Source organism: Antechinus flavipes, chromosome 5 (assembly GCF_016432865.1).
Source record: "Antechinus flavipes isolate AdamAnt ecotype Samford, QLD, Australia chromosome 5, AdamAnt_v2, whole genome shotgun sequence".
NCBI lineage: Eukaryota > Metazoa > Chordata > Mammalia > Dasyuromorphia > Dasyuridae > Antechinus > Antechinus flavipes.
This window is the reverse complement of record NC_067402.1, coordinates 20,545,567-20,565,229: the sequence shown is the minus strand read 5'-3', so window position 1 is coordinate 20,565,229 and position 19,663 is coordinate 20,545,567. Positions and strand designations below refer to the sequence as shown.

The window sequence follows — 19,663 nt, the reverse complement described above, 5'->3', positions numbered from 1 at the left end:
TTGGGTACCATGATAAAAGAAATTCTTACAAGGAAGTTGCAAAGAATTTATTGGAACCAGATGGCCAAAAATAGAGTAAGAGATTCTACAAAATACCTCCAGAAAAACCTCTCAAGTATAACTTGTCAAGAAAGATTATAGTCAGATTTCACAGTCAGATTCCATCATAAAACAAAAAATTTTGCAGATATCCAGGGAAACACCTTTTATAAGAACAATAGGAATGATATGGGATTATTTTCTTTATAAGAAATCAAAGGGAAAACTGGAAAATGGTATTTTAAAAAGTTAGCATGCAATATATCCTATAAAACTGAATCTAAGTAACAGAAAATAACTTTATCTTCAGCAAGGGGGAAAGCATTTAAGATATTCCTCCTAAAGAACAAACATAATGACAAGTTGAATCAGATGAGTATAAGCAAAACTCTTGGTAGAAGCTACTAAGATGAAGGAAAAAATACAAATACATGAATTGTGTATAATTAGTGAGAGAAAACACAGACTTAATAATTAAGTAGGAATAGATTAAATTACCTCACATAAAGGAAGAAAATGGAGGAATAACTGATTAAAAAAAAAAAGTTAATACATAGATGGAATATACCTAAAAGAGTGAAAATGGAGGGTATTTGACAAAATGTTTTTCCTCAGACTATTTTTAAAAATTCTTCCAATTTAAAAAAATAATAATAGCTTTTTATTTTCAAAATATATGCCAGGTAGTTTTTAACATTCACCCTTGCAAAACCTTGTATTCCAAATTTTTCTCTCTTCCCTCCACTCCCCTCCCTTAGACAACAAAGTAATCCAGTATAGATTAAATCATGTGCAGTTCTTCCATACACATTTATCATGCTGCACAAGAAAAATCAGATCAAAGGGGGGAGGAAGGGAATTAGGAAGGGAAAAAAAGCAAGCAAATAACAAAAAAGGTGAAAATATTATTTTCATTCAGTCCCATAGTCCTCTCTCTGGATGCAGATTGCTCTTTCTATCACAAGTCTGTTGAAATTGTTGAATTGTTGAAAAGAGCTGAGTCCATCTTAGTTGATCATCACATAATCTTATTGCTCTGTACTATGTTTTCTTGGTTCTATTCATTTTACTTATCATCAGTTCGTGTAAGTCAGACTACATTTTTAAAAAGCAGTTGCAGTCATGATTTCAGATAACACTTGTAGAAGCCAACAGAGAAACTACAATATATTTAATGCCTGATATGCTGTACAGTAATACTCTGGAAAAAAATCACCATAAGTTTAAAAAACAACAAACCAAAGAAACACCCTAGATCATAGCTTTTCAAATGTTCTCCATGTTCTGTTTTCAGTCAAGAAATTTTTATGTGACCCTGGGCAGACATATATAAAATAGGTATACAAATTAAACATTTACTGATAATAAATCATTTACAAGATCCCAGATAAGGTCATAAACCATAATTTAAGATGATTTGCTCTACATGAATAACATAACGATCTTGATAATGACATCATAATATTAAAAAAAAATTCTTTCCTCAGAAGTCAATTAAAAACAATTAGAAAGATGAAGAAAAATAGAGTTTTGGAAAAATTAAATTTTACTGATCTTAGGAGACATTAAAATGCGAATTCTTGCATCCCACGGTATTTTTATGCTCAGATGTAAAGGAATCATAAATGTAAAATAGCAGAAATAATAAACATATCCTTGATAGACCATAGCAGACAATAGTGGTATGCTATTTATAGGAAATAAAAGCAAAAGAAACAGACCTAAATGGAGACTAAGTAATGGCATTCTGAATAATAAGTGGGTAGAAGAATAAATCAGAGACATAATAAATAATTATATAATACTGGGTAAGCATATTCTTAATGCTTATGGGATGTTGTTAATGTAGTCCTCAGAGAAAAATTTTTGTCTAAAAAATTATATTAACCAGTTAAGAGAATCACTGAACTAACAAACATGCAAAGGATAGGAAATCTACAGATAAATAACTCTAAACAAGGACAGAAGAAATCCAGAAATTTAGAGGAGAAATAGATGTTTGTCAGTTAAAAAAAAAAAAAAAGTTAATCCAGCTGTTAGATGAAGAAGAAAAAGAGGAAAGTCAAATTAACAAAATAAATTCACAACAGACTAGAAATGAATTGTTAGAAACTGCTCCATAAAGCCACATGTCAGAAAAATTAAGAATCCAAAGGAAGCAGATAAATATCTACCAAAACTATAAAATACTAAAATTAACAAGACAATTCTTAAACTAACATTAGAAAAAGGAAGTCAGTGCAGCCATCAGGAAAATACAGAAAGGGAAAACATAACCCTGGGTCAAATGCATTTACAAGTGAATTCTAGCAGATATTTCAAGAGTAATTAGGATCTGTACAACCAAAAATTATTTTCAAAAGACAGCATTATTTTATGACAATAAATATGGTCCTTATATTCTAACCAAGAAGAGACAAAGCAAAGAATAATTATTATAGACCAATTAACAAATAAAATCTTTATAAGAAATTTGTAAAGAAATGCAGTAGTTTCCAGGAAAAAAACAGTTGGGTGGGGGAGGGAAATACTAACATTTTATCTCATATAATAGAAATTCGAAAAGTGTTTTCCTAACCTGAATATAAAATAGAACATCAAGAAAATTAGAGACTAGGACAAAATACATCATTTCACCAATATGACTAGGAGGAGAATAGTTTTTCTTCTTTAATTTTCCCCAGTTACACATAAAAAATTTTTCTTTTTAGTTATACATGTACATTTTTTGGGGTTTTTTAAAACTTAATTTCCTTATGAATTATGTTGGGAAAGAAAAATCAGAAAAAAGGAGAAAAACCATGACAGAAAAGAAAAAGGGGGTGGGAAGGGGTGAACATAACATGTGTTGATTTACATTCATTCAGTCTCCACAGTTTTCTTTCTGGATGCTGATGGTGTTTTCCATCCAAAGTTTATTGGGATTGCCTTGAATCACTGAACTGCTGAGAAGAACCAAGTTTGTCATAGTTGATCATCACACAGTCTTGCTGTAACTGTGTTATGTTCCCTGGTTCTGTTTTGCTCACCATCAGTTCATGTAAATCTTTCCAGGCTTTTAAAAAATCAGTTTGTCATTTTTATAGAATAATAATATTCCATTACGTTCATATACTATAACTTACTCAGTCATTTTCCAATTGATGAGTATCTACTCATTTCCCAATTCTTTGCCACCATGAAAAGCGTCACTACAAACATTTTTGCCCATATACGTCTTTTTCTTTGTGAAAGATAATTTGAAAGAATGCTTATGGTGATTTGTAAAACACATGTGACCCCACATTCAGAGGAGGACTTATGGAGACTGAATGTGGATCACAACATAGTATTTTCACCTTCTTTGTTGTTGTTTGCTTGCTTGTCTTTTCTTTCTCATTTTCCCCCTTTTGATCTGATTTTTCTTGGATACCATGATAAATGTGGAAATATATTTAGAAGAATTGCACATGTTTAACCTATATTGGATTATTCACTATCTAGGGAAGGGGGGGAAGGAGGGAGAAAAATATGGAATACAAGGTTTTGCAAGGAAGAATGTTGAAAATTTATCTTTGCATAATAAATTTGCAAAATAAAAAGCACATGTGGCCAATACATGGCTTTGCTAATCAATTTTAACCATGAGTATTTCCCCACTAAGCCTTGTAGCATCTTATGTTTGTGTTGTACCCCAAGTGATCACAGAGGCAGATTTCTTACATTTTTCACATTTCACAAATCTCACTAATATTTCTCTCATTTTCTTGTTCCAGGTGCTCTATCCTCGCCTGTAGTGCTTATGTTGCTCTGGCCTTGGGTGACAATCTCATGGCTTTGAATCATGCAGATAAACTACTTCAACAGCCTAAGTTGTCAGGATCTCTTAAGTAAGTTTGACTTCCATTATATGTGTTAAAATTGTTTTCCTTTTGGTTTTTTTCTTTATGACCTTTGTCCAGCCAACAAAATTTGACATGAGATGATTTGTTTCTTACTGGTGTCACACCATTCCTGTCCTAAGACTGAAAGAGATGGAGGCCTGGTCCTGCCACAAGTTGTCACTTGAGCCGTCTCGGTGAGGGACATGGCTGGCTTTTGTGTTTTTGATTCATGATTCATGGCCCTCAGGGCCATATATTTACAAATCTAATCAGTATCTAGTGTTGGCCACTCAAGACTGTATCTATACCTGTTCGCATAGAAGCATTTAGTCCATATTTAGAATGAATGAACCAGCCCATGTCCTGCACAGCCAGATGGCGAGGGTGGCAGTTGTTCCTTCTAGACAATGCTCTTCATTAATCAGAGATGAAGCCGTGGAGGTTAGGGCTGTGTGGGACACAGATGAGGCACACGTTTCTGATCCACTCTTGGGATTTCTGGGACTCCCACCCTCTGGATTGAAGACCGAGTGTCATAGGATGCTCTTTCCACGATGAGTGACTAGCTCAGACCAGGCTTCATTTTCCTTCACCAGCGTGCTCTCATCTGCTGGTTGCCCCATGTATTCCCTGGCTCTGGGAGACTTCACCAGCTGCGAGCATAGAGTGGAATTGCCTTCTGGATTGAGTCATCATTCTTAGGAGACTTAAATCGAAACTCCCTTTTCTACCTCTCATCTCTATGGTATTTTCCCCACCATAGCATAAGGTCTTGGAGGGCAAGGGTTGTCTCTCTTCACGTTGATCTCCCCAGCACAGTGTCTGGCACCCCATACATTCTTCAAAAGTGTTTTTTTCATTTTTATTAAGTTACCTATTCATTCAAAGACCTGGATTCTAGTCTTAGCTTCCACTTGACTAGGAAACCATGAGCAGTCATTGGACTTTACTTAGCCTCTATTTCCTCATCTATAAAATGGGGATGATGATGATAATGACAATGTCTATTCTGTGTATCACTATCATGAGGATGAGGTGAGCTGAAGCCTTAGCAAAGCCTGCCCTCCATCTATAGAATGGTTTCTCTCCTCCCTCCCTCTCTTAATCTTCAGAACTCTGAAGAGTATCCTCCTCTACCTAAAACCTTTCTTGATTCTTCCCAGAGTTACTTTATATATCCTTCTATATGTATATGTTGTATTCTCAAACAGGAGATGATTTGTTTCTTACTGGTGACACATCATTCCTGTCCTAAGACTTAAAGAAATGGAGGCCTGGTCCTGCCACAAGTTGGTGGGTGAGGCAGGTGAGGGTTGGGCCATTTTTCTTTCTTTTTTAAAAAATCTTTATAGCAAAGCCTTCTACACTGTGGGGCTGGGGGCCGAGCACTCCTGCAATCTGGAAATTCCAGGTAAAATGTTTTGACCCTCCCTTCCCACCAGAGAGGATATTCTTCAGAGTTTATACATTTCTCAGTTTCTTGGAGGTTTTCGACCATTGACTTTGTTATCTTCTTCTAAATGTCCCCTGGCACCATAGTATCTTTCTGTGGTCAGAGTCCTTCTGTTTTTTGCTCATTTTCCCAGCCTATTATTTGGCTTTTTGCCCTTTTGTTTTTCTAGAGTGGAGGGTGCCCTGTCCCAAGCTTCAGGGGTTTTATGCAGTTGTTTTCAGAGATGTTTTTCCAGGGTAGTGTGCTCTAAGGAGAAGTGTGTTTACTGCTCTCCTGCTCTGGGGGTGACCACAAGCACTCTTGTCTGCCCTGGAACTATGTGGAAGGTCCCCAGTCCATTGTGGCTCAGAGTTTGAGTGTGCTAATGCTCTTCCTTGTCCTAAGACTGTGAGCCAGGACTACATCTCAGATCTGAGGCAGAGCAAAACTTCCCAGCGCTAAAGAGACTCCTCCTAACCAGCCTTCCAACTCCCTTCCCAATTTGTGGACTGAAACCTCCCAGAGCCACCACTGCTGCTACCCCCCTCCTGCCATTTCAGTGGCTCCCACAGCCCTCTCATCCCAGTGAGTCAAAGCTTTTCTGAAAACCGCTGCTGTTGCTGTCCATCCAGAGGCCCCAAGGCTGGGCTGCTCTCCCACCCTGCTGTAACCCACCTTTTCCTGTTGAACTTCTCATTAGTCTTTTGGCTAACTTGAACTCCATCTTTTTGTAGGTTCTAAAAGTCTAAAATTTGTTTAGAATCCTTAAAGGCATTTGGAATGGTTTGGGGGAGAATTCGAGTGAGCCCCTGCCATCGTGGCTCCACCACCCCGTTTCTGAGTTTTAAAATTTTTTTCTGTGTTATCTGCTGACCTTCACCTGTTGTCGGGGACTTCTGCAAAATTCCCCCAAATCCCCATTGAATTTCTTGTGCTGACCCGTGATATATAGAAACTGTGTTGGGGAAAAGTCAGGAGGTGGAAGGGATAAGTGTACAGTCTCAGCTCAGAAGCTGGTTCAGTGCCTGGCTTAATGTCGAAGGCGTCACGCTTGCTAATTGATGTTCATGAGGGACGTGGTGACCCTTCAGGTGCAACATAAAGGTCAGCACTCGTTAGAGACTGAACCTGAAAAGCAAGGTCAGGTTCTGAGCACACAGAACAGGAAGGTGGCCAGAGTGAGTGGCAAAGCATAACACGTATGTGCCTGCACCGGGGAGAATTCTGCGATTAGGCTGGAAATACATCAACATGTTTGGAATTGAACTGACCTCAATTGGGACTGTGATGGATGATTGATCCAGAGCTGGAGAGAACCTTATAAGACAGAGAGGAAACCGAGACCCAACCCAGAAAAATCAAGGGTAGAGAAAAGGGATCCAGACTTGGTCCACTGGCTTCTTGCTAACACCCCATGGGGTTGGTTTGTTTGGGTCAGAACCATTTACTGAGTATTGTCAGAGCTAGCTCATTTGGGAATTTGGACTCTTGCATAAAATGGGTAGCTCATGCTCATATTTGAGCATGGAGGTGTCACAAACAAGCTGTGTTTTGAGAAAATTAATTAAATGGACATGTGCAGGCTGAAAGGGATGTTTGAGAGACTTAGGGGAAGGAGGCCCGCAAGGAGACTTTGTTGCAGCCCAGGTGTGAAATGAGGACAGATGGTTGAAACCAGGGGGCTGCCACTGACACGATAAGGAAAGGGGGGGAGAAAGCACACCCCTGGAAGAAGAAAGAAGCTCTTTACACTGAACTAAAGCAGAGGTGTTTTTTTATTATTGTTTTTGTTTTTATATTATATAGATTTCTTCTTCTTTTAGAGAATTATCTCTTATAACAGGATTTTTTTAAAGAAAAACAATTCTGATAATTACAAAACACTTTTCACATAAAAAGTCAGATCTAAACAATTGGAAAAAGAGCAACTGCTCATGGGTAGATTAAGCTAATTTATTTTTAAATGACAATTCTGCCTAAATTAGGCTACTTGTTCAGTGACATATCAAACTCCCAGAAAGTTATTTTATACAACTAGAAAAAATAATAACAAAATTCATCTGGAAGAACAAAAAATCAAGAATGTCAAGGGAATTAAAAAAAAAAAAAAGCAAGGGACCGTGGCCTAGCCGTACCAGATCTAAAACTATTATGAAGCAGCAGTTATCAAAACCATATAGTGCTGGCTAAGAAATAGAGTAGTAGATCACTGAAAAAGTTCAGATACGTATGAGACAATAATCAGTGACTAAAGTAATCTAGTGTATGGTAAATCCAGCTTCTGGGATAAGAACTCACTATTTCCAAAACTTTCTGGGAAATAGTATGTCAGAAACTCGGCATAGATCTACATCTTACAACTTATACCAAAATAAGGTCAAAATGGGTACATGATTTAAGCATAAATGGGTGATGCTATAAGCAAATTAGGAGAGCAAGAAGTCTACCTGTCATATTTTTAGAGAAGGGAGGAATTGATAGCCAAAGAAGAGCTAGAAAACATTTTGAAATGCAAAAATGGACAACTTTGATTACATTAAATTAAAAAAAATTCTGCACAAGCAAAACTAGTGCAACCAAGATTAAAAGAGAAGCAGAAGGCTGGGAAATAATTTTTATAGTCAGTGTTTCTAATAAAGCCCTCGTTTCTTTTTTTTTTTTAAGCTTTTTATTTTCAAAATATAAACAGCAATAATTTTCAGCATTCACCTTTACAAAACTTTGTGTTCCAAATTTTTTCCTCTCCTTTCTCCCACTCCCTCCCCAGATGACAAGTGATCCAACATATATTAATCATATGCAATTCTTTTATATATATTTCCACAAATATGCTGCACAAGAAAAATCATATCAAGAAGGGGAAAAATTGAGAAAGAAAACAAAATGCAAGCAAGCAACAACAAAAAGAGTGAAAATACCCTGTTGTGGTCCATATTCAATGCCTACTGTGCTCTCTCTGGATGCAGATGGCTTTTTTCATCACCAGGCCATTGGAATTGGTCTGAATCATCTCATTGTTGACAAGAGCCATTCCATCAGAATTGACCACATGACCTTGCTGTTGCCATGTTCAGTGACCTCCTGGTTCTGCTCATTTTACTTAGCATCAGTTCATGTGTCTCCAGGCTTCTCTGAAATCATCCTACTGATCGTTTCTCATAGAACAATAATATTCCATAACATTCATATACTATAACTTATTCAGCCATTCTCCAACTTATAGGCATCCACTCAGTTTCCAACTTCTTGCCACTACAAAGAGGGCTGCCACAAACATTTTTGCACATGTGGGTCCCTTTCCTTCCTTTAAGATCTCTTTAGAATACAAGCCCAGTAGAAAAGGTCTCATTTCTAAAATACATAGAGAATTGTTTTAAATTTATAATACAAGTCTCTCCCCAATTGATGAATGGTCAAAGGATATGAACAAAGAGACAATTTTCAGATTAAGAAAGTAAAGCCACCTATAGTCATATGAAAAAATGCTCTAAATCACTATTGATTAGAGAAATGAAACTTAAAATAACTCTGAGGTACTACCTCACACGTCTCAGATTGGCTAAGATGACAGGAAAAGATAATGATAAATGTTAAAGAGGATGTGGGAAAACTGGAACATTAATAAATTGTTGGTAGAATTGTGAACTGATCTAACCATTCTGGAGAGCAATTTGGAACTATGCTCAAAAAGTTATCCAGCTGTGCATACCCTTTGATCCAGCAGTGTTTCTACTGGGCCTGTATCCCAAAGAGATCATTAAAAAGAGAAAAGAATCTACATATGCAAAAAATTTTTGTGGTGGCAAGAGACTGGAAACTGAGTGGCTGCCCATCAGTTGGAGAATGGCTGAATAAGTTATGGGATATGAATGTTACGGAATGTTATTGTTCTGTAAGAAACAATCAGCAGGATGATTTTAGAAGGGCCTAGAGAGACTTACATGAACTGATGCTGAGCAGAACAAGCAGAACCAGGAAATACACCATCCACAACAATGGCAAGAATGTGCAGTGATCAATTATGACGGACTTGGTTCTTCTCAGTGGTTCAGTGATCCAAGGTAATCCTAATAAACTTTGAATGGAAGATGTCATCCACATCCAGAGAGAAAACTGGAGAATTAATGTAAATCAACACCTGCTATGTTCACTTTTTTTCCTTTTCTTTTTCCCTTTTGTTCTAATTTTTCTCTCAACTTGATTCATAGGGAAATATGCCTTTAAAAAAAAAAATGAATGAATGTACCTATATACACCCACCCTTGCTGTTTCTGTATGCAACTGAAGGGGGGGAAAAGTTTAAAAAGAAAAGAAAAATAGTTCAGGAAAACCAGTGAGGGCATCTGAAAAGTCTGATATTTCATGTAGCCACGGCCATGTCCTTCCCCCCACCCCACCCCCCACCCCCCCCTTTTTTTTTTTTTGCAAAATGAGTCAAGGAAAGCACCCAGATGAATTGTACCCACTGTGGCGTGGCTCAGAGTCACAGTTGGGTGTGATGGAGAGGGCCTGCCCCTGAGCGGTGAGTCGTCAGGCAAGGCACCAGTTGGCCCGAGGGAGGAGAGCAACTGCCCCCTCCAGCCCTCAGGCTCAAGTGCTGGAGTGGGACATGTCTCCCCAGAGGCAGCGGTGAGACTGCTGGGATGCCTTCTCAGCTGAGCACCCTCTTGCTTTCAGGATAGCTCCATTAGTCTTAGAATAAGGAAGACTTGCATTCAAGTCCTGCTTTCCTGGCCACTGTATGACCTCTTTGTGACTCGAGTAACTCTAAGTTTGAGTCACAGACAAGTTGGGCAGTCTTAAGTACAGGGTCAATGTCATGTGGCCTGATCTCCCACACTGAGGAAATCACATGTGTAGAACCTTGCCCTAGAGCCAGAAGCACTTGTAGGGATGATCTGGTCACTTCCTTATTGTACATGGAAAGAAACTCAGAATTCCACAGGAAGGATAGTGTCCTGTATCTAGAAGTAGAAATGACCCATAAGGCCATCTACTCCTAGTGAAAAACCAGGTTCCTTTTTAGTTAAGGGCTTTGCCCACAGCCACACACATTTGAAGCCAGATCCTCTAGTTCCCAATTCTGTCAGACCAGGTGCCTGTCCAAGTATGAACTGACTGAATTTTCTAACTGTTCTCCAGTTGTGCTCAACCAGCAACATCTGTGATTGTTAAATGGATTACTAACATTTAAGTGTTGCTGAATGACTGTTCCATTACATTCCACCTCTTTTCTTGTGATCGGAAACCTTTCAATGCAGGCCTGCCTCTTCACAGAAGATTTTGTGGCAGAATACTTGACCATTTGGCATTGATTGCTTCATTTTGTTTCCTACTTTAGGTTTTTGGGCCATTTGTATGCGGCAGAAGCCCTCATCTCTCTTGACAGAATCTCTGATGCCATTACGCATTTGAACCCTGAAAACGTCACTGATGTATCTTTGGGGATCTCTTCAAATGAACAGGACCAAGGTTAATGAAGACATACTTGATTAGACATGGTCCAATTCATAATGTATAGAAATTTAAGGCTGTAACCATTGTGAAAGCAAGTCTTAACATAGCTTCTTTCCAGCCTTTTAATGCTGTTTCTTTTGTAATAATTAGCTAGTCCATGGAATCAGGCATCATTTGAGATAATTTTCTGTTTTTAAAAGGCTGTCTAGCAGAGTGTGGGTTATTTTAGTCCTGATATACTGTTTTTTCCTTCTTTGGAGTTGTTCTAGACTGTTTGCTAGCCCCTGTGTGGTGAGATGACATGACTGTTTTAAAAATAAGATTTAATTGTTGTCCAACTAATTTATAGACTTGGCTAAACAAAATTAGGGTATTGTGAAACTGTGGTCCAATTCTTAGCTTTGAAGAGTTAGTTGATATTTGACTAAATGGAATAGGAACACATGGGTCGGATTTTTTTCCCCCGCCCATTTAAGCTTATTTCATTGGTTTATGCTGCCATGCTCTGATGCTTTTAGATAAGAGAAATCATTCACTGAAAATTAAAACTCAAAAGTTATAACCAGCTGTTTAAGGTTAGAATTCTCATTTCATGGAAGAGTTGGGTTTTCAGAAATGATTCCCTTTTGGCCTCAGACTGGTTTTTCGTGTCTTTGTTGTAGGATCTGACAAAGGGGAAAATGAAGCAATGGAATCTTGTAAGTAAGAAGTTTGTAAGTTCTTAGTAAATGTGTAAGACTAAAGGGAACGTAGCCTAGATTTTTAGATGAGAGTGTTGGGTGTTAGGAACCCTGAGGGAGCTTCGCCTCCTTCCCAGACACTTGATGCCTTAAGCTCTGGAAGTTAGTTGTTGGTTTTTTAAATTCTATAATGACTTTGGGTAACATTAAACTATTTAAGTTCATCTGGATTTGTGTTTTTAATAACATTAATATTCCTTTTTAAGCTGGCAAGCAAACACCTCAGTGCTACCCAAGCTCTGTCACCTCTGCCCGGACGATGATGCTGTTTAATCTCGGCAGTGCCTACTGTCTGCGCAGTGAATATGACAAGGCTCGGAAGTGTCTCCACCAGGTAAGCCCACGGTGTTTGGACTGCCGTTTTCTTTGCCAAGATCCCAGAGCCGAGGCCTACATCAGACCAGCATCGGCATTGTTTCTCAGGGCGAGAGCCCATTTTCTCAGAATAACTGGAGGAACCAGAGAGTCATTGAGGTTGTGGTTGCTAAGCAACTCAAGAACTCTCTCTGGTCCCCAGACCCATGAGAAAGAAGGTTCTCCTATCACCTTCTGCAGACAACCTCTAGCCTGAGGCCATGGGAAGAAAGGTCACTGACCTTAGGTCAGAGGGATGTTCTCTAACCGGAGCTCTGGGGTCTGTCTGTAATCCTCAGTTTCCAAGTGAGTGGCCCAGCTCCATTTGAAAACATGTGCAGACCCTCCTAGTGCACGTGGGAGGCGTTCTGATGAGGAATGGCGCTGGCTGCTTGTAGCTCCTGGTAGTCCACGTTTAAAACTTGGAATATCTTTTCCCACGGGGAGAAGTTCAGGGCCGTGGGTCCAAGCAGAAGAGGATGTAACTCGTTTGTTCTTCATTGAAATGTCCTTGTGAATATAGGGGAGGGAAGGCATTGGCCCCATGATCGTGTCCTTGGGACAGCCTTGCTCACATCAGAGTGCTGGGGGACAGCGGCCAGGTGGGGGCGGCCAAGGGGCGCTGCCTTCACCAGCTGGAAGGGGGCCGGAGGAAGGAGGAAGGAGGGTCCTCATAAGTCTAAGGCAGCTGTTGTGATGTGACTTTTTCATTTGGTGAAAGTGGCCTCAGCAATGTGGTCAGGGGGACTCTGGCTCTAGACTTAGAGAATCTGGGTTCGAATCCCACTTTTGACCCTTACTTTCCATGTGACATAGACAAGTTGTGTTCCCTTTGTAATATGAGGGATTGATTAGGTGTGTGACCCTCTCAGTCCCCCCCAGGTGTGGCTCTGGTCCTTGCAGGTGCCTTAAGAGCCAGGGAAGATTGTGGGCTTTGTCCCTAGTCTCCTCAGAGAAGATGCAGCGAGGTGGCTGGTCAGGCTGTTGGCAGGGTTCACGAATTTAATGTAAGCCACGTGACTGGCTCTTTTATTGGTCAGCAGCTTAGGCTAATGAAAGAATCTCGTATGTCAGAAAAAATAGAGACCCCGACTCTCGGGGAACTCTGGGTCTTTAGGGCTCTCCTTTCCTCTTCTGGATCATGTTTCTGAAATGCTGATTCTGTGCTAGTTTAGAGGAGGTGTGACCCCAATGGAACGAGTTCTGTTCCCTTCTATGTACTAGCCCAGCAGTTAAACCAGATTAAAACATAACTGGAAAGTGATCTCAACAAAGCCAAACTATACACCGAAAATGGGAATTTGTGCTATTCTGAATTATGGGGCAGGGAGTGCGGTCCTCGGGAATCTCTAGAGGTTTGATAGCATTGTACCCGGCAGCACATTCCCCTTCTTCCCAAAGTAAACAGGCAGGACTCACAGTCCCCAGGCTGATGGAGGTGATTAGGAGAGGACCCTGTGGCCTCCAAAAGGCACGGCAAGCCAAGGCCAGAAGGAGGGAAAGCAGGAGGCGGAGGAGTTGGCCTGTACTTCTTAAGAGCCGCTGCTTAGTGGGCTGTGAATGCTAAGGCTCATTACTGGTGGCCCATTAGGCCTGGAGGCAGAAAGACCTGAATTCAAATTCAGTCTCAGGCACTCATTAGCTGTGAGACTCTGGGCAAGTCATTTCACCCTGTTAGCTTCAGTTTTCTCATCTGTAAAATGAACTCAAGATGGAAATGACAAAGTCCTCCAGTATCTCTGCCAGGAAAACCCCAAATGGGGTCATGGAGAGAGACCCAGGCACAAATGAACAGCAATCTGCTTTGAAGGCAGAGAACTTGTCCCGGGCAGGCTTCTCTGCCCTTTCTGATCCTTATCTTATGTCCTTTGGCAACTCTGGAACTCACTTAAATGCCTAAAATAAAATCCAAAGGGTCACCAAGGGAAACCGTGATCTTGAAATGCAGTTATCAAAATATTTTTACAAGCTTCCCTTCCCCCAAGGTCCTCAGCACTTAGTACCTTTGTGCTGATTTTCACACTCGGCCCTTGTCAGAAACGGAATCAAGTCCCCGCTCTCCAGCATCTAGCAGCAGGGATGGTGAAAGAGGAGAAAGCACCAAAAACATAAAAGGGACGGAGTCCTCATGGCTGGGAGGGGTGGAGAAAGGAGAAAAGACAAATCATTTCTTTGGAAGGGGGATTGTGAGGGAAAAGGATCTGAGAAATGGCCGCTGCTCCTCCCTGCAGCTCTTCTTCCCCCAGCACTGGCGGGGACTCTCAGCGGTTCCGGCCTCAGGGGGCCACCCTGATAAAAAGCTGCTCCTGGTGGCTTTGGGTGGTTATTGCAATCCCTCAGTTCTGGGGTTTTGAGAAGTTCTCTTTTGTTTTGTTTTGAGAAAAGGCGGCTTCCATGATACATCCTAAAGAAATCCCACCCGAAGCTATCCTGCTGGCCGTCTACCTCGAACTACAGAATGGTGAGTAATCAGAATGCCTGGAAGGAAATAGGTGTGAAGTTTCAAGTCCACTTGCCCCAGCTAGCGGAAGAGCTCATACAGGTGTTCTGAACTAATCACCCTTTGGATGCCCAGGGCATCGTCCTGTCGGATCCATCGGGGCTCATGTGGACAAGCCCTTTCCCATCTCAGGTTTGCAGAGCGCAGAAGCTCATTCTGGACTTTTCTGGACTCATGAAATCTGGCCCATTGGCTAACTCTTAAAAACATTAATCATTCCTGTAGCCCTGTGCCCTCCTAGTGAGTGAGAACTTGTGCATATTAAAACAGTCCATCTGAGCCCAAGGTCACGGAACCTTCTCTTTGTAGAGGAAAATTGACCTCCTCTTTCTCCAGACAGAAATCATGACTTTGGACAAAGGAGTCAGATCTCTTTGGAGATCTTTGGAGTTGGAGGGGGTTTTGAGAGAAGTTGACCAGAATGCTGAGAAAGTACTTGGTCAGTTGGACAGCGTCCAGCCGGGCCTTCAGTGACCTGGGGCCAGGTGAAGGAAGTCATGATAAATGACATCTTGGCTCCTTCTGGCCTTCTCTTTACCTTTCACTCTTCACTTGGCCGCAGGCCTCCCAATGATATCGGTCGAGGTCCTGAGGGTAGAAGTAGTGTCCATGGGCTGGCAGCTTAGGCCTCCCCGCTGGTGCCGGCAGGGATGGGGTGGGGGGCTGGAGCGGGGGTAGCCTGCTTTTTTAAATCAAGTTTAGCTTGGAAAACAGGATCAATAAAATGTGGGTTTGGTAAGATAGAATTGGGAGAGTTCAGGAGAAACATGTGGATCACAGGCCTTCTAAGTCCCACCTTTCAGTGCGATCTCATCGGGGATTCATTTGTCTGTCACATTTTAGAAGCCCAAGACTTAGGGATCCTCCGAGGCAGCTTGAGTGCAGAAGGGGGAGGCAGGAAGGCCTGGAACCAGATGGTCTGTTAGACACGAGAGCAAGAGCTCCGGGGCTCTGGAGCCTGGCTTGTCCTCGGCCCTCAAGGAAGCAGGGGGGAGGGGTCCAGGGGCCAAGGCCTAGGCTGCTTTGTCATCACCCCTCTCTTCCACCAGGTAATACTCAGCTGGCCTTACAGATCATCAAAAGAAACCAGCTGCTCCCTTCGGTGAAGACGCTGTCGGAAATCCGCAAGAAGCCGGTGTTCCCGTCTGCTCAGCCCATCCAGCCCATCCAGATGCCAGCTTTCCCCCCGGGGCAGAGAAAGTGACCCAAGACCCCAGGATGTTTTGTAATGGCCAATAAAGGACGTTGGCTTGTGCGTTGGTGGATCTTTGGCGGGGAGGGGGTCATCAAGCTTCCACCTCTGCCTAACTGGACACTTCCTTGTGTGAATGTCCATTTCTGATTGATAAAATGACCTTATTAATAGTTTGTTCACAAAAGTCCTTCTTGTGAGCCTTCTTGTCTTCAGCTCTCTCCTCCAGCTCAGGAAACATTTCTCAGGCACTGCCGAGCACGGGGGGAGGACAGGGAAGGCAGCGTAAGAGACGGCTGCCTTTTAGAATGGGAAATCGGCAGCAGCCCACGGAGAGAACCAGGCCCTGATCTTTAGTGGGGGGCCAAAGAAGGGCTGGTGCTGGTGGGGGATGGACAGTGTGTCTAAAAGACAGCTCGTTCTATAGGGAGGAGAATGCCCTCATACCGACTTTATCCGGCCCCTGCTGGGCATCCCAGACCAAGTCCTGGCTGTAGCTTAGCAGAACAGCCCCGTGAGAAAGTCAAGCCCAGGTTTGTGCCGACTCCTCCCCGAGCCTGGCTGCGGGTGGGGAAAGGAACGCAGACCATTAATCCCTGGACCACGCCAGGGGAGGCCAAGAAGCTCCTTTGGAGCCTGAGTGACGTGGCCGAGGGGCTGTCCTGAAAATCACTGGCTCTCGCTAATTAGCTGTGCTCCACTGAGCTGCTGGGCCCGAGACCCAAGCCATGGGAGCTAACAAGTGACCAAAATGGGGAAGGGATGCTCTTGGCACCTTGTTGGGGGGGGGGGGGGAGGAATCACTTTAGATGATGAATGAGGAAGTGAGGGTAAGTAGGTCGCCAAGATAGCTGAATTACAGCTTTTGCCCCAAAGTCGATTCCTTGCCAATGTAACTGTAAAGGTGAACTTTTCCTCTCCAACTCCTAAAGCTGTTTTCTGGTCTTAATAATTTAGAAAAAAAAATCTTAAAATGGTAGTAACCCAGCCGGAATCCTAAATAAATTAAGGTGACATCGCACAAGTTCAAAACTGTTGGCCCTGGGTTTTAGTTGGCACTGGGTTGGGTTTTTGGATTAGGCAAAAGTTGCCAAAGGCACAGCCACCATCTCAGTCCACTAGGTGACCTTACCCAGGCCAGAGAGACAGCTGCTAAACATCTGTTTGAGTCCAGCTTTATGACTCCTCCCACCCTTGGGCAGAGCTGACCTGTGGGGCCTCCCCGGAGAAGTGTTTCAGGAGCTTTGTGACCTTGAATGGGGATATGACCTTCAGAGTCCTCACCTGTAAAGGGTGATCCCGGAGGTCCTCCCTCTCCCAGTTCATGAACAAAGAGGTTAGACGCTCCTCAAGCCGCAGTTTAAGGATGGGCCCCAGGACCAACCCAGAGGGCAGGAGTCGGGTGCCTCGACTTGAGCCTGAGCTGCAGCCGACTCTGCCTTTTGAGGGAGAAGCCGGGCTGAGGCTCCAGAGGCCTTGTCTGGTAGGGGGCAAACCCCATTGGCAGCTGCCATCCTGCCAGGGAAGTGCCGTGCTGGTGCCATTTTGGGAGGTGCCCAGGAGAAGCTGGGCACTCTCAGGACTATGGAGACTCTTTAAGTGTTTGGGTTTTTGTTGTCTCTGGTTCTTCACCTGGCGGGCCTGGTCCAGAACTCCCGCTGATTTAAAGGGGAGCCGTGAACTTGGAGCCAAGTCGAGTGTAATTCTTTGCAGTACTTTCTATAACTTGGTTTTGAGAAGCACCCGTGGGCATCAGCAGACTGCCCGGGAGCTTGGGACACTGAAGAGTTGCCCCCCTTCCAGCTGGAAATCCCCCGCAAGATGGTGGGTCCAGCTCCAGGAGACTGGACTGGCCAGTAGCCAAGGGTGGTCCTGGGATTATGTCTGATGTGGGAGCAGGAGCGGTGGGGAGACACTGGGACCCCGGCAAGCCGCCTCGGTCAGCCTCGGTGTCCCCCTCTTTAGACAGGGCCCCACGGGCAGTATGGGCTCCACAGGGTCACGGAGGCATGGGACCGACTGGCCACCTTCACACCAGCTTCCAGAGCGGCCAGGCCTTGGCCACCCCAGGCTCCAGCTGCTCAAACTGAGCTTTTATGAAGCTCCTACTGCATGCTGGGCACTGTGCTGACCATGGAATACCCAAGAGAACGGGCTGCCGCAGGTTCGGCCCAGTGAGTCCCCGGGGCAGCGATTGTCCGTCTCCTCAGTGCCCGGCCCGCCAGGCACCTGCCTAACTGCTAACTCCCAACCCCCATAAGTCTGGGACTAGCAGGGGCCCGCCCGGGGGTCTGGAGAAAATAGGAAACCAGGAGCTTGTGTTTGGGAGCGGGATGGCTGCGGGGCCACCGGGAAGCTGTCCCAGAAGCCTCGGCGCAGCGATGGCCTCCGTTGTTCTGTGTGGAGAACAGAGCCCCTCTGCCCCACCCAAATGAGCCGGGTCTGGCCCAGAAGCAAACACCGGCTTAACGTCTGACCTGGGGTGAGGGGGGCCCGCGGGGCTTCTTAGATTGGCCGAGGCCTGGGGGTCTGGGGGCCATCAGGCCTGGGGAAGCCACAGGAGGGAGCCAGCCTCTGAAAAAGCTGCTTTTCTGCCAGTGTGCGGAGGGGCTGCCAGGGCAATGGCGCCGCTGCATCTGCCCCGGGGCACCTCTCCCCCCTCCTCGGGCTCATAGCCTCCCTGTGGTCCCCTCCCGAATGGCCCCAGCCACCAATGGCCGGTGCAGCACCCCCAGCTCCCGGTGGCGGCCTCTGGGGGTCCGGGCCCCCATATTGTCCCCGCCGCGCTGATTTGCGAGGGAGCAGAGCGCCGGACCCCTCTGAAAGCCTCCTCTCCCGGGGAGAGGCCCTGGCCTGCGGAGCCAGCTCCGGCCCGCTAGCAGCACCACGCTTCAGGCCTCGGGGCCGGGCTCTGCGTGTGGTCCCACAAACATGAGGGGAACCTCGGCCTTCGGGGGCTCCATCTCCGACTCCATTCTGAAGGGACCGCCCGCTGGCTTGTTCCCACCCACCTCTGAACCCCCCAAGGCCTAGAGACCGGTCTGGAGGAGAAGCCAACTGCAAGGCCGAGGTGGCAGCTTGCCTGAAAGAGATGGGAGGGGGCAGCCGGGGGATGCAGGAGCAACCCGAGCTGCACTTGGGAGGTCAAGGTCCCATCACACCTGGGAGGGTGGGGGGAGACGCTAAGCTGGAGAGGGGGGACGGGCAAAGCCCTGCCATGGGGGGACTCGCTGAAGGAGCTTCTACACCTACGAAGTCCAGCCCGCGAGGTGGTCCCCAGGGCTGCTCCTGGCCCCTCTCCCTGCAACTGGGGGTGTCGAGCCCGGAGAAAACTCGGGGCGCACACCAGCCGTCTTCAGGGATCTGCTTGGACGCAGGACTGGACAAAGTTTAGAAAGAAGCAAAGCTTCCTCAATGTGACGGGGACGGCCCTAACAAGGGGGGCCGGGTTCCCCCTCACGGGAGGTCCCCAAGCAGAGAACGGCAAGCCGGGGCAGCGGGCATTGCTTGGGTAAGACGGAGGACCGCAGGCTGCCTCCCTTCTCAGGGCTGAGCACAGGGCGGCCCCGGGAGATGTGCTCGAGCCCGTGGGGCTTCCAGTCTGGCCCAGTTACCTCCGAGACCTCCCGGCTCGTGGCCAGAGCCAGGCCCCCAGGACCCATGGGGTCTCTGAGCGCTCTGAGGCCCGTGTCCCGGCTCCCTCCTCAAGGCCTTCCCCAACACCTGTCACTCAGGGTTCCCGTTCTCAGCTCCCTCGTGGGCGGTCCTCTCCCTCAGCGGCCCCCGGGGTCCATGGGAACCTGTGGGCAGCGGATCCAGATGCCCCCTCCCAGCGGCCCCCAGCCCCACCGCCTCCTGGGAGCCTCCCTTTTGTCCAGATTCAGCCCCCCACCCATCACAGGAGAGGGCCGGGGACTTGGCAAACGTCAGAGGCAGGTTTGAAACCAGAACCAGGCTCGTTTTCCCATTTTAATCACTACAACAGGAATATGGCTCAGCAGAGTCGGGAGGGCCCAGCGAGAATGCCCCCTCTGCCAACCTGGGGCCTCGGGAAAGGGGCAGCCTCAGGGCCACAAAGGGAGCTTG

At 45.1% G+C, this 19,663-nt stretch overlaps 1 protein-coding gene across 6 annotated transcripts in view; it reads left to right on the top strand.

Annotated features, from left to right (window-relative positions):
- The window catches only part of CNOT10 (CCR4-NOT transcription complex subunit 10), a 64,080-nt gene extending 48,316 nt beyond the window's left edge, over nucleotides 1-15,764 (top strand). For 4 of the 6 annotated variants that reach the window (XM_051963278.1, XM_051963277.1, XM_051963282.1 and 1 more), the window contains 6 exons: nucleotides 3,795-3,908; nucleotides 10,676-10,806; nucleotides 11,454-11,489; nucleotides 11,738-11,865; nucleotides 14,271-14,346; nucleotides 15,435-15,764. In XM_051963278.1, the coding sequence (XP_051819238.1) occupies nucleotides 3,795-3,908; nucleotides 10,676-10,806; nucleotides 11,454-11,489; nucleotides 11,738-11,865; nucleotides 14,271-14,346; nucleotides 15,435-15,589 (640 nt within the window). In that variant the 3' untranslated portion in view covers nucleotides 15,590-15,764. The remainder of the gene's footprint in view (nucleotides 1-3,794; nucleotides 3,909-10,675; nucleotides 10,807-11,453; nucleotides 11,490-11,737; nucleotides 11,866-14,270; nucleotides 14,347-15,434) is intronic. The other 2 variants (XM_051963280.1, XM_051963279.1) reach the window with 1 other exon arrangement.
- The last annotated feature ends 3,899 nt before the right edge of the window (nucleotides 15,765-19,663 follow it).